This window comes from Ipomoea nil, unplaced genomic scaffold, assembly GCF_001879475.1.
Source record: "Ipomoea nil cultivar Tokyo-kokei standard unplaced genomic scaffold, Asagao_1.1 scaffold0100, whole genome shotgun sequence".
NCBI classification, from domain to species: Eukaryota; Viridiplantae; Streptophyta; class Magnoliopsida; order Solanales; family Convolvulaceae; genus Ipomoea; species Ipomoea nil.
Window position 1 is genome coordinate 194,563 of NW_017616528.1, and position 11,753 is coordinate 206,315.

General features: G+C 36.8%; 2 protein-coding genes across 4 annotated transcripts; one reads left to right on the forward strand and one right to left on the reverse strand.

Moving 5' to 3' along the window:
* Positions 1–1,558: 1,558 nt before the first annotated feature.
* On the forward strand, positions 1,559–2,481 carry LOC109180739 (RING-H2 finger protein ATL57-like). Its single transcript, XM_019330473.1, has one exon. It carries the CDS (start codon positions 1,779–1,781, stop codon positions 2,388–2,390), a length of 612 nt encoding a protein of 203 aa, XP_019186018.1. The 5' UTR covers positions 1,559–1,778; the 3' UTR covers positions 2,391–2,481.
* Positions 2,482–4,561: 2,080 nt separating this feature from the next.
* Positions 4,562–11,078, reverse strand: LOC109180568. 3 transcript variants are annotated; one of them, XM_019330389.1, is made up of 10 exons: positions 10,659–11,078; positions 9,886–9,943; positions 9,009–9,773; positions 8,378–8,496; positions 6,893–7,822; positions 6,490–6,796; positions 6,075–6,240; positions 5,538–5,649; positions 5,249–5,451; positions 4,562–4,913 (listed from the first exon to the last, which is right to left on the reverse strand). In XM_019330389.1, the coding sequence occupies exons 3-9, from the start codon at positions 9,738–9,740 to the stop codon at positions 5,334–5,336; spliced, it is 2,484 nt and encodes an 827-aa protein (XP_019185934.1). In that variant the 5' UTR covers positions 9,741–9,773; positions 9,886–9,943; positions 10,659–11,078; the 3' UTR covers positions 4,562–4,913; positions 5,249–5,333. The 3 variants fall into 3 exon arrangements, with proteins under 3 accessions (XP_019185934.1, XP_019185798.1, XP_019185882.1); XM_019330253.1 differs by having other exon boundaries at positions 5,538–5,667; XM_019330337.1 differs by lacking the exon at positions 10,659–11,078 and adding an exon at positions 10,132–10,217 and having other exon boundaries at positions 5,538–5,667.
* Between the last annotated feature and the right edge of the window lie 675 nt (positions 11,079–11,753).

Genomic DNA, 11,753 nt, shown 5'->3' on the forward strand with positions numbered 1-11,753 from the left:
AAGGAAATACACTATTGATATCTTGAAAGAATCTGGTTTCTTAAATAGCAAGCCCGTGACGAGTCCAATGGTTCCAGGGCAAAGGTTACGTCATGATGATGCCCCTCTGCTCACAGATGTAGGAACATATAGAAGGTTGGTGGGTAGCTTGTTGTACCTCACAGCAACAAGACCAGATATTACGTATGCCGTACAAAAACTCAGCCAATTTATAGATAGACCTACTAAAAACCACTTATCTGCAGCTCATAGAGTCTTAAGGTATTTGAAAGCAGCCCCAAGAAAAGAAATTTTTTACTCAGCAAATTCAGAAATCCACTTGCAAGCCTTCCCTGATTCTGACTGGGCAGCTTGTTCAAAAACAAGGAGGTCCATCTCATGTTTTTGCATTTTCTTAAGAGAATCCCTCATCTCTTGGAAGTCCAAAAAGTATCTAACAGTGTCTAGATCCTCTTCAGAAGCGAAATACAGGTCAATAGCAATAGCAGTCTGTGAAATCCAATGGATCTTGTTTTTGCTAAGTGATCTGAGGGTTGTTCCTTCTAAGTCAGCAACTTTCTTCTGCGACAATAAGTCAGTCATTACCATTGGAGAAAATTATGTGTTCCACGAAAGAATGAAACACATAGATATTGACTGCCATATTGTTCGAAAAAAACTGCAGCAAGGTCTCATAAAGCTCATGTACTTTCCTTCCGTTAGTCAGATTGCAGATGGTTTCACCAAGGCATTACTTTTGTCACAGTTTTCTATTTTCATCTTTAAGCTGGGCTTACAAGACTTGTACGCTCCAACTTACAGGGTGTCAAAGTAAGCGGTGCAGTTGCTGTCAACTAAGCTAGTAGGTTATATCTGTAATAAAGCAATTAATTAGTTTGCTTGAGGGTACTTTAGTAATTAGAGCAGGCTATAAATAGCCCCTAATATAGCTCTTATCTGTAATGTTGACAATTCCTAGATAATACAGTGTCTTCTTCTTCCTCTTTCTTCATGAATCTTCTTCCATTAGTCTGTAAATAACCTTCTAAATAGGTATAGGCCTATATATAGCCACTCCTAATTCCTTATCATCTCTAAATACCTACACTCTCACGTTTTTGCTTAAAATAACGAGTATATAATATCATTCATATGCTGCTATCATAATTAATCCATTAATATTTATAATAAAACAAACGAATATTAAAAATTCTATTGCAAGCACCTTGTACTCAGATGACATCATTGACATGTAGTGACCTCTCCCAACCTCAGTAGAGGCGTGAACATTGTTGACTCTTTGTGTTTTATTACATTGAAAAAGTATATTTGAACAGATACTACATTGTAATAGAGTCAGTAGCATTAAAAAAAAAAAAAAAAAAAAAAAAAAAAAAAAAACTATCTTTATTTTCCTTTTTGTTTTTTTCTCTTCTATGGATAAAACGTGTAGCACTAGAGCATCCAATTCTCAAACACATACATACTTTGACGTACTATCCAGAAAAATCAGTCCCCGGGCCCACCCAACTGTGATCCCCACCCCCATGCATTTATCTCTCTCCCCCCATACCGTCCCTTACTCCCTCCCTCTCGAAATATCTCGATCAATCTCTTCCGTTTCCAACCTAACTTGCTTTTGTTTTTGTCTTCTTTACGAACAGTCAAACGTTAAACCTCAGCTCGAATGAGTCTTTGTTGTTTGTCATCATAGTTTTTCACGAATAACTTGAGTACCTCATCGGCTTCTTTGTAATTCTTGGAGCTTAATTGCTTAATTAATTGTTTCGTACGAGGAAATGGAGATGGAGATGAATCTCACACTAAGTCGGAGAGTTCTGCAAGTAAACGACCACGATTCTTTCTCGCCGGCCACCGGGAATTCCAAAGAGCAAGCTACCGGATTCAACAAACCCACCTCGGCTTTTGACTCCTCCCTGGCGCTAACGGTTCTCGTTATGCTCACGGCTCTCTTCTTCATGGGCTTCTTTTCCATCTACATCCGCCACTTCACCTCCGCCGCCGACGGCGGCGGCGGCGGCGGGGAAGCGGAGGACGAATTGCGACAAAGACACCCATCTCAGCCGTCGACGTTGAGGTGCCACGCAGGCAAAAAGGGTCTTGACCCCGCCGCCATCCGGGCGCTGCCGGCGGTTTCGTACGGCGGGGCGGCGGAGCACCTGATGGAGGAATGCCCGATTTGTTTGTCGGAGTTCGAGTTGAAGGAAACCCTGAAAATTATCCCCTGCTGCGGCCACGTGTTTCACTTCAAGTGCATTGACACGTGGCTCTCCTCCCACGTGTCCTGCCCGCTCTGTCGGTCCACGCAGTTTTTCAACAACGTTCACGATGTCCGGTTGGATGTATCGCCGGAAGTTAATCACGACGGTGAGCGACGGATCAACGGCTAACGACGACCGTTTTGCTCCACGTGGCGATTTATTTGTATATATACTACTTGTAATTTGTAAAGTACGAAGATTAACAAAAATTAATTTCTTAAACAACGGACTAATGCTTCTTTTTTTTTAATAATTTCGCTTATTAATTATTTGACGCGATTTCATATGAAATTCAAAATATTTCGACAATTTTATATAATTTAATACAAAAATATATATATCTCTCGGAGATAGTATGTCTGTTGCCAAAAAATAAATAAGTTATTGGGTAAATATTTTCATGATTGGATAATAAAATTGGATAAAAAGTTTTACATTATTAACAAATTTTTAAAAAGTTTAATATGATAATAAGTGGAAGATTCATTGCTGGTGGTCCGTCACAATCCAATTTTGATCCACAAGTTTGTTGTCAATATCTGATTATTTGAGTACAAAATGAGTGAAAGGACAATAATTATTAGGGTAGGTTTGTTTGGTTTAAAGAGATTGCATTGGAAAAGATAATTATATCTGTTAAGTAAAACTTAACAATCATTGTTTTCTTAATGATTCAAATTTGCATATAGCCTATTCACTTTTTAGTTAATTAAGATATTAGTCAATTATAAACAAGACTTAATTCTAGCAATGGTCTTCCGACTATAGTGATTTTTCAAAATTAGTCCCCGACTTTTAATTTGGACACTTTAGGTCCCTTGACTTTCAATTTCTTTCCAATTGAGGTCCATTCGTTAGAATACGGTTCATTAGACTTTAAATGAAGGGGTAAACTCATCCTTTCACATGTCTATGTATTATTCTTCGTATTTCTCCCTTTGTATTTCGCTGTTATACCTTGTAAACATCATAATAATAGAGGAACGCATACTTGAGTAGTCAGCAAATGGGGAACGACGAGGAACATTTTAGGGTTTCGACTAAGATTATCTTCATATCTATCGCGTATAAAATGGAGAAATACTAAGAATAATACATAGGCAGGTGAAATGATGAGTTTACCCCTACATTTAAAATTCAATTAACCGTATTCTGACGAAAGGACCTCAATTGGAAAGAAATTAAAAGTCAAAGGACCTAAAGTGTCCAAATTAAAAGTCAAGGACTAATTTTGGAAAATCAATATAGTCGGAGGACCATTGCTGGAATTAACTCTATAAACAATTTAGTTTCACTTATGGTTTACTCTCCTGTAAATTTTTGTTGGTTAGGGTTACAAGGTGAATTTCATTCAGAACACACATTCAGATTACCATAGACTTTCTTAGATTGAATTGATCATTTATGCACAATATATATAAACTAATTTATCTTCTTGTAGTCTTTTACTAGCTAGAGTCGCAAAGCGAACTTCACTCAAAGTACATATTCAGATAGCGACTGTAAATTTTTTCACAAATAAAATAATTATTGTTTAGAGGACGATATTTTGTTTTCTTTAAGCGGAGAGAGAAATTTTAAATATCTCGTTCAACAAAAATGGACTTTTTACATAGCCGAAAAACACCATATTATATTGATCATCCAAAAGGATCTAGTAAAGAATCATAGGAAGACTATCAATCATTAAAGTTCAAACCATTCCAACTCGGGGGAATGTTAGACTTGGAGTGAGAAACTCACAAGGACATTTACCGTTCTATTTTGTTCTCTAAGGTCATCTCTAATCCAAAACAGCAAATTCTGCACCAAAATAAATATTTCAACATATTCTTACGCTAATTTTTTTTTTTCTTTTTATCTCCAACCTATTTACACCAAATTTTATTCATATATTAAAAAATTTATATTCTCATAAATTAAAAGTTTACTTTTATATTTTTATTATTTTAATATAACATATAATCGTAATTTAATGTAATTTAATAAATTACAACTTTAATTATGTTTTATGTAATTTAATTTTTAATTAAGTTATATTCAATATTAGTCTTGTTTTAATATTAGATCTTTTAAATGATACAAAAGGAATTATTAAAAAGGTTAAGAACAAAAATAAAAAATAAAAAAAAAAAACAGTGTACGATGAAGTGCAGTGCCATATATATGGTGCTGCACTATTCATGAAACGTCAAATGATTTGCTCCATTCACATGGGTGAGGATTGAACCCCCAACCTCATGCTTAAGGGACGAGGTGCTGAACCACCACGTCAACCATGTTGGTTACACGCGTAATTCTAATGCTGCAAGTATTGTTTCTTAAAAATTATGATCCATAGAAATATATTCCTGTCCAGTTTAGTTAAATGTTATGCCAAGATACAATGGTCCAAAGCATTACACATTTTGAGCATCTTACAAGGTATAAATATATTGATGTCTCCAGATGATTTTTCTTTGTTTTTCCCTACAGTGAATATGCCTCATTGTTCTATGCACACACCCAGCAACAGTATATGCTGATTGTACTTGCAAGCCATTCACCAAAAATTAAAAATAAAAGCTCTGTTAGCGATATTAGGGTTTGGAGGAGAAAACGAAGCTTCACCTCCGCTTATTCTAACCTTAACGATGAATTTAGCAGCCATCCCTGCAAATCAAGTTATCCATGTAGCTAAGTAAGAAGCAAGAGAATAAATAAATAGTTCATAGGTTGAAGGAGGCTTTATCGAGTTGGAAAGGTCACCGAGAGCAACCTCGGGTGAGGTATCGTGGTCCCTCTGTATGTAAACAATGCATGAGTACGTTGAAGGCGGGTTTATTGAGTTAGAAAGGCCTTAACATGAAGTCAAGGATTGACCTCCATCTCGGGTGGGAGAGGTATTGTGGACCCTTAGCAAGTATTTACAAAGGTTAACTATTGTGCGTTTATATGTTATGGAGAAAAAATAAATACGGGATATGAGCATACGAGGGGAAAATTACCTGGATAGACCTAAAACAGCAGGTGTGCTGAAAGTATTATATTCCTCGTATTTTATTCGGGTTTAGATCAACCTACTATTCTCCATTATTGTATACAGTAAGCTCGGATCACCTCAACTACTGGCGCCCGACACATTGGGCACTTTCCTTGTCCTTGGACCAACTTCTCTGCACATTTTGAGCATGTGCACATGTGCCCACACCTATACAAATAAGATAAGAATATTGTCAGAAAAAATTCCTGACAATGATCAAACTATCACAGCAATTTACGAGATCTGTTCTTTACCTGTAGAGTAAGGAATCTATGTTGCTGTTACAACACAAGCAGCAAATTCCCTTTCTTACTTTGTCCCACTTCGATACATCGTTCAGGTGAACGTCGTCGCACACGTCCGCATCTGGTTGACGACACCAAATTGTCAGTGTCAGTTATATCAACAAATCAAGACACCAACAGAACACAAAACAAAGAACCAAAAAGGAATAGTATTGTAGTAATTGACAGTGAAAAATAAAATAATTAGCTAAATATGTAATCACAATAGGGCCAAGCACCTTGTGCACAAATGGCACCCGGGTTGGACTCCCATATAGGAGGTTGTGAGTTCGAGCCTCAATGGAGGCGTTATTGGCTCTTTGTGCTTCAGTAGGTTGAGAAAGTAGTTATGAACAGATACTACATTCTAATAGAGTCAGTAGCATTCAAAAATAAATAAATAAATGTAATCACAATAGGAAAACCGGTCTTAACCGGTCTTTCTTAACACAAAAAAAAAAGGGGGGGAAATGCATCCTAAATAGCAAAATAGATGGATCTACAGACCAATTTTTGGTGCGAATCGATTTAATGCTGCAGAAACTTCTTGCCACACTGAACGCTGCAGTTCAACTTGCATTTCCATGCACGCTTCTAGCATCCTCTGCATATTGTCCATCCTCTGGTGAAGTCTAACCATGTTAATTCTGAAGTCATTGATTATTTCCCATTCCTGCATTGGTAAATAATTTCAATTACAGTATGCCCAAGAAGAAAGATAAACCTCTCGAATTCTATTTACAAACAACTGCATATAAGTTCAGGGTATAATATATATTTCAGTTATGCTTTGGCATATGAAGAATTGAGATATACTTAAATGGTTTAGATAAAGAAAAAAGAGCGTGGTTTGTTAGCCTCTCTACTATATTCACTAATCCATTCCCATTACAATGAAATTCAAGAGGGTAGATGAACTTACCATTCCTGGATGCTGATGAGGGGTGTGGTGAAACAAATTTGAATCTGGCAACCCTTGTTCCCAAATAGGCAGAGAGAGAGAATCTGGTGAAGTCATATCAAGGCGATCTCTTTCTATACCATTTAGCTCATCTTCATCCTCATTACCATTGTCTTGCTGATGATCCTGCTCAATGTCACCCGGGGAGGATGAAGTTCCATTTATCTCCCAATCAAAAGAAGCATGCCCTTGCCTTTCCACATAAGACTGTATCAGCTGGTCTAGACTCTCACGGAAACCACTTTGAAGTAGATTGGAAACACGTCTCCTGTGCAGCAGTTACAAACTATAATAAATTTTCCATTTCGAAGAAATGTCTAAGCCCATTAAATTAGCTAAATGAATAACGTATGGCAGATAATACCTGCTGAGTAGTTCTCTAAGTTCCATGCTGTAAACATTATCGTCATCCGGGATGTAAAATGCATCGACGCTTCGAACTGGAGCAGCATTATGTGTAGAATGCTCGTCTAACCAGTCATCAATTTCCTCCTGTAGACCATCATTGTCATGCCATTCGTTATGTGATTCTTGCACATGACTTTGTTCTTCAACATCATTCTCCTGGCTTTCTTGATACCATTGGTCCGCAACACTTTCCTCCCAATCTCCACTTGTGTCTTCTTGAGCACCTTCTGACCATTCCCTGAATTCTTCAGTGGACAATTGTTGCAAATTAGTGTCTTCATGTTCTGTCACCAATTCCTGTGACTCTTCTGCTGGGGTCACAATGCCTTGCCAACCAAAATCATCAATGCTGTTTCTTTCCAAGCCATCTACACCATGTACCTCATGAACATCATTTATCTCATTGGGTGCATCATACTGATCAGAAATTTCATGGCTATGTAGCCCTTGACCTTCACTATCCTCCTCAGCCACAATACCCTGAGATCCTTCATTAAGATCATCCTCTCCTGAGTTTTGGATGGACTCGTGTTCTTGATCATGTACTGTGCCATTACATTGAAAGTTTGATGTTTCTTGTACATGACCCTCGTATTCTAAAATTTGTTCTGATGTTTCAACTGTTTGGACTAGAGCTTCAAGTTGATTCAATTCCGCAACTATCTCCACCTCTGAGTTACCCACCGTATGAGATCCATTAATCTCTCCACCTTTATCTGCAGCAAGCTTATCTTGGTAATAGCATTCATCTATGACATCCGGACCATTGTTTGATTGAGACTCGATAGTTTCAAAATCATCATGGTCAGCATTGGGACAGCCATTGGACTGGCTACTGTTGACTTGACAATTACTGCCATCATCCAATTTAGACAAAAATCCTTCCCTGTTGAAAAAATGAAAACATTCTAAGCAAAAGTTGTAAAGCTTGCCTTCAAAATGTTGAATGTCTTGTTTTTGGCAAAACTATTAAGGGAAAATTTTGAATTTGTATTATTTATTTAGTGGGTTTTAAAAATAAATGTTATTTTTAAAGAAGTGGGCTAAATGAGAAATATATTTAATTTGTTAAGTAGTGGAATGTGTGAAAGGCATCAATTAGATTTTGAAGGTAAATTACTTCAGTTTTCCGTTCTTTGTTTTCTATTTTTTAGTTTTCATTCTCTACTTTCAGTTTTTTTTTTTTTTTTTTTTTTTTTTTTTAAACATGTTCTCCAATACTCATTTTCCAAAACTCACCACAAATTCATTAAAAATATTTTCAATTTAGACCAGTAAAGACGTAAAGTGCATAATGGAAAATATGTTGCAGTATAGGGTTAAAAATTCACTCAGATCCTTCAACCATCAAGAATGCAATTAAATTCTTTATTTGGTACATTAATTCTCATTTAGTTACGAAGAAAATGGTAAGCATAATGGACATAGATAAAGGCCATACCTCAAATCAGATACAGTTTGTCTTTGCCTCAGTACACCCAATTCACTTGCCGCAACTGAGGCAGGTTTTTCATCAAGAATCGATCTCTCATTTCGCAAGAATCTGCCTCTAAGTAATGACTGCAAAGAGCTAACTTTTAGTGAAAGAAAAAAACCCAACTATGATTTGAACATAAAAATCTTCAAAAAATAAATACCAAATTACTGCACAAAAAGAAGGGAACTCTATCCGTGTTGACCATTTATATGGGAACAAAATAAAGACTTGAATCTAAACATATCAAGCAATTACCCAATTTAGTTGCCCTTTAAACAGTCCTAATCCCTCATCCAAAACGGACCAAAATTTATTGTTGTTTTTTTCATTAAAAGAAAAATCTCTATTCTTTCCATCTTCTGCTCCTAAGTTCTCTAATTATTTCCCTTTATTTGCTCACATTGAAAGAAATTATTTAATTGACAAAGAACCTAGCATGTCCCCATTAAGAATCTTCTGAATAGCCACTATTGACAAATATTACGCACATGTAATCTTTCTTCTTTTACTCCCTTAAGAAGGAGACCTACAGAGGTGAATGACCCCCACACCTTAAAACATGTGGAAAGGTAAACAATCTGCAGTTATAACTGACCTGGATGCGATTGCGATAAGCGAAGTCTGAAACAGGTTTACGCTCCATCAACCATTGAAGTTCTTTTTTCCTTTGCCTCTGAGCCTTCAGCAGCAAATCGAGAAGAGCCTGTCTGCCACAAAGTCTACGTAAGCCTCTTCGTTCTCCAGTTTCAGAGCGGTTGACAGGCATCCCATCACGCACTTGTTCAATTTGTGAGCCGATTTCAGCACACCTTTCGTCTCTATGTGAAGCATTTGTGCCTCTCTGCTGAATATTCAGTTGGACCCACTCCCTTACAACTCTCACTCGTTCACATTCGTTTTCACCCAACCACTCCGCCGCCCTAGACTGGTTATTGATATGTATGGTGTTGTTCATCGAATGGCTCTTTACGCCACCATTGTTTTTCCATTCCTTGAAAACTTGCCTTACTCTTTCCCTTTCGATCTCCGTAAAATCAGTGGACTGGTCCGAGACGACACTCGTGCCATCATGATGCTCATTCTCCAACACTATCTGCTCATATGCCCCGTATTCGTTCTCAGTCTCATTAGCATCCTCCACACTATCATTCCCATTGACGCTTCCCTGCCCATCTAACTCAAAACTGATTACAGAATCCGGATTTGACCCCTCACTCCTCAACTGCCCATCTCTATCTACATATCTGGCAACGGGATTACTCACAACACGCTCACCCTCGAGCTCCCGCCACATTTGCAGGATAGTGGATGCCTGTGTGCTTGGCATTTCTTGCTCACCCCATCTCCCCGATATCGAAGACTGAGATTCACCAAGGAAAGAAGAATCAAATGCAGAAACATTATGTAAGCCAGCAACAGCCATTAATATGGCAAACTCAATATTATCAAGATTTAGCAATGGAAATCATCACCTAGATCTAAGTAGACCTCCAATCTGCTTAGAATCCCTCTAGAAAATATCTTTAATATCTGCAGAAATGTAAACTACAACATTAACTACTCCCACTCACCCATCACTTCATCAATGAATCAAACTGACAAAATACCAAAAACTGAACTCACAACAACAACAACAAAAAACTACAAAAATTGATCAAATTGTAATACCAATCATAACACTCTCTAATGGCACTTCATCTAGATCTAATATTATTTACCCAACCGACGAAACGTTGATGCTAACGCCATAATTTTGAAATCTAAAACTTCACTACAAGTAATCCAAGAAAATGATTTTCCTTTTTTTTTTTTTCCCCTTTTCCCTTTAACTCTTTTTGTCCAACTTATCCTATGGTTGGTAATCGGCGGGCCATTCATTTCATTCCCAACTAACATAAAATTAAAATAAAATAAAACTAAAATCACCAAACAATCCAAAATCGTACAACCCACCCACCCGCATCAAATACGTGAAAGAAAATTAACATATTTTTCCAGTAAAAAATATGCAGTTTTTTTCTTATTTTCTGTTTTTCTTTTTGGTACTTTTCGCAAGTAAAAATGAACACGCAAGCTCATTATGGAAATGATAGTTTTAATAGATTAGTTTAAAACTTTGATTAACTTAACAGAATTTCTTAACACATTCATACAGAATCATTGGCATACTGAAAATCGGAAAACGCTCAAACAGGCGCATTAGAGAGAAAAAAAGTAAAAATTCTTCAGAAAAGAGAAAACTTGCCTTTTGACAGCTATGGTTCTTCGCCTCCAGGCTCAAGCACCAACCCAGCACATAGAGAGAGAGAGAGAGAGAGAGAATTTAAGAGAAATAAAAATGAGAGAGGGGACACGTCAACGTTTGCTCGATCTATTGTTTTATATATTTAAAGATTGACGGAAATTTTGCCGTGACTCTAACGTCTAATTGTACCGGCGAAGGGGGGATGTGAGTGTCGTTCTCCGGACGGTGAGGTTAGGAAACTTCCGCCACACAAGTCTTGAATTTAACGGTAAGCTGTTGTGCGCCACTATTATGGTGAGCCTCCACGGTAACTTATAGTGCTCAGTCGAGGGACTTGAGACACGTTTGGCTCTACTTAAATACCCTCACAATGCCTACTACGACTCAATACTCATCCTCAAAATAGAATTGTATTGTTTTAGAGTGAGAACAAGTTTTAGAGGGTATCCTCTTGCTTAGGTTTTATAATAGACAATAGCTAAGGGTTACAACGCACAACGATCTCTTAATAACTACAACAGTCCCTCTCAATAAGTGTTTTGACTCCATAATAATTGAGGCGCTCTCCTCCATAAGTACGTAATCCTTCATAACTCATGGTCTTTGATCAGTTTGATGAGGCCGTGCTCTTAATAATGGTAAATTTTTATGTGGACCATAAAAAATACATTTTTATACTAAAAATGCATTATTTGTATATTGAATGTAAATTATACAACATAGGACCAAGTGGCTTGTGGTCCACTGGTATCAGATTGCTTCCCTATGTGGGAAGTCTAGGTTTGAAGCCTCATTGTAGGCGTAGTTTGTATGGGTATCCCCCTTTCTTTGTAATAAAAATTATACAACATAGGAGTAATGTATTTTCAGTACTCAAATAATGTACTTTCTCTGAATACAAAATACATTTTTAATATACTAAAACTACATTATTTGTGTTAAATATACATTTTTTTTTTTTTTGAAAATTGTTAAATATACATTATTTGATCGCATACAAAATAATATATTTTCAATACTCAAATAATATACTTTATGTACACGAATAATGTACTTTTTTATAGTCCACATAATCATGGTCCATACAATAACGAT

Excerpts from the sequence above, each read along its gene's own strand:
- LOC109180739 (XM_019330473.1), top strand. The coding sequence starts at position 1,779 with ATGGAGATGGAGATGAATCTCACACTAAGTCGGAGAGTTCTGCAAGTA.
- LOC109180568 (XM_019330253.1), bottom strand. The coding sequence starts at position 9,740 with ATGCCAAGCACACAGGCATCCACTATCCTGCAAATGTGGCGGGAGCTC. Across the intron at positions 6,797-6,892 it reads CTTAGAGAACTACTCAGCAG|GAGACGTGTTTCCAATCTAC; the intron begins GTATTATCTGCC and ends ACTGCTGCACAG. Across the intron at positions 6,241-6,489 it reads CTCATCAGCATCCAGGAATG|GAATGGGAAATAATCAATGA; the intron begins GTAAGTTCATCT and ends TTACCAATGCAG.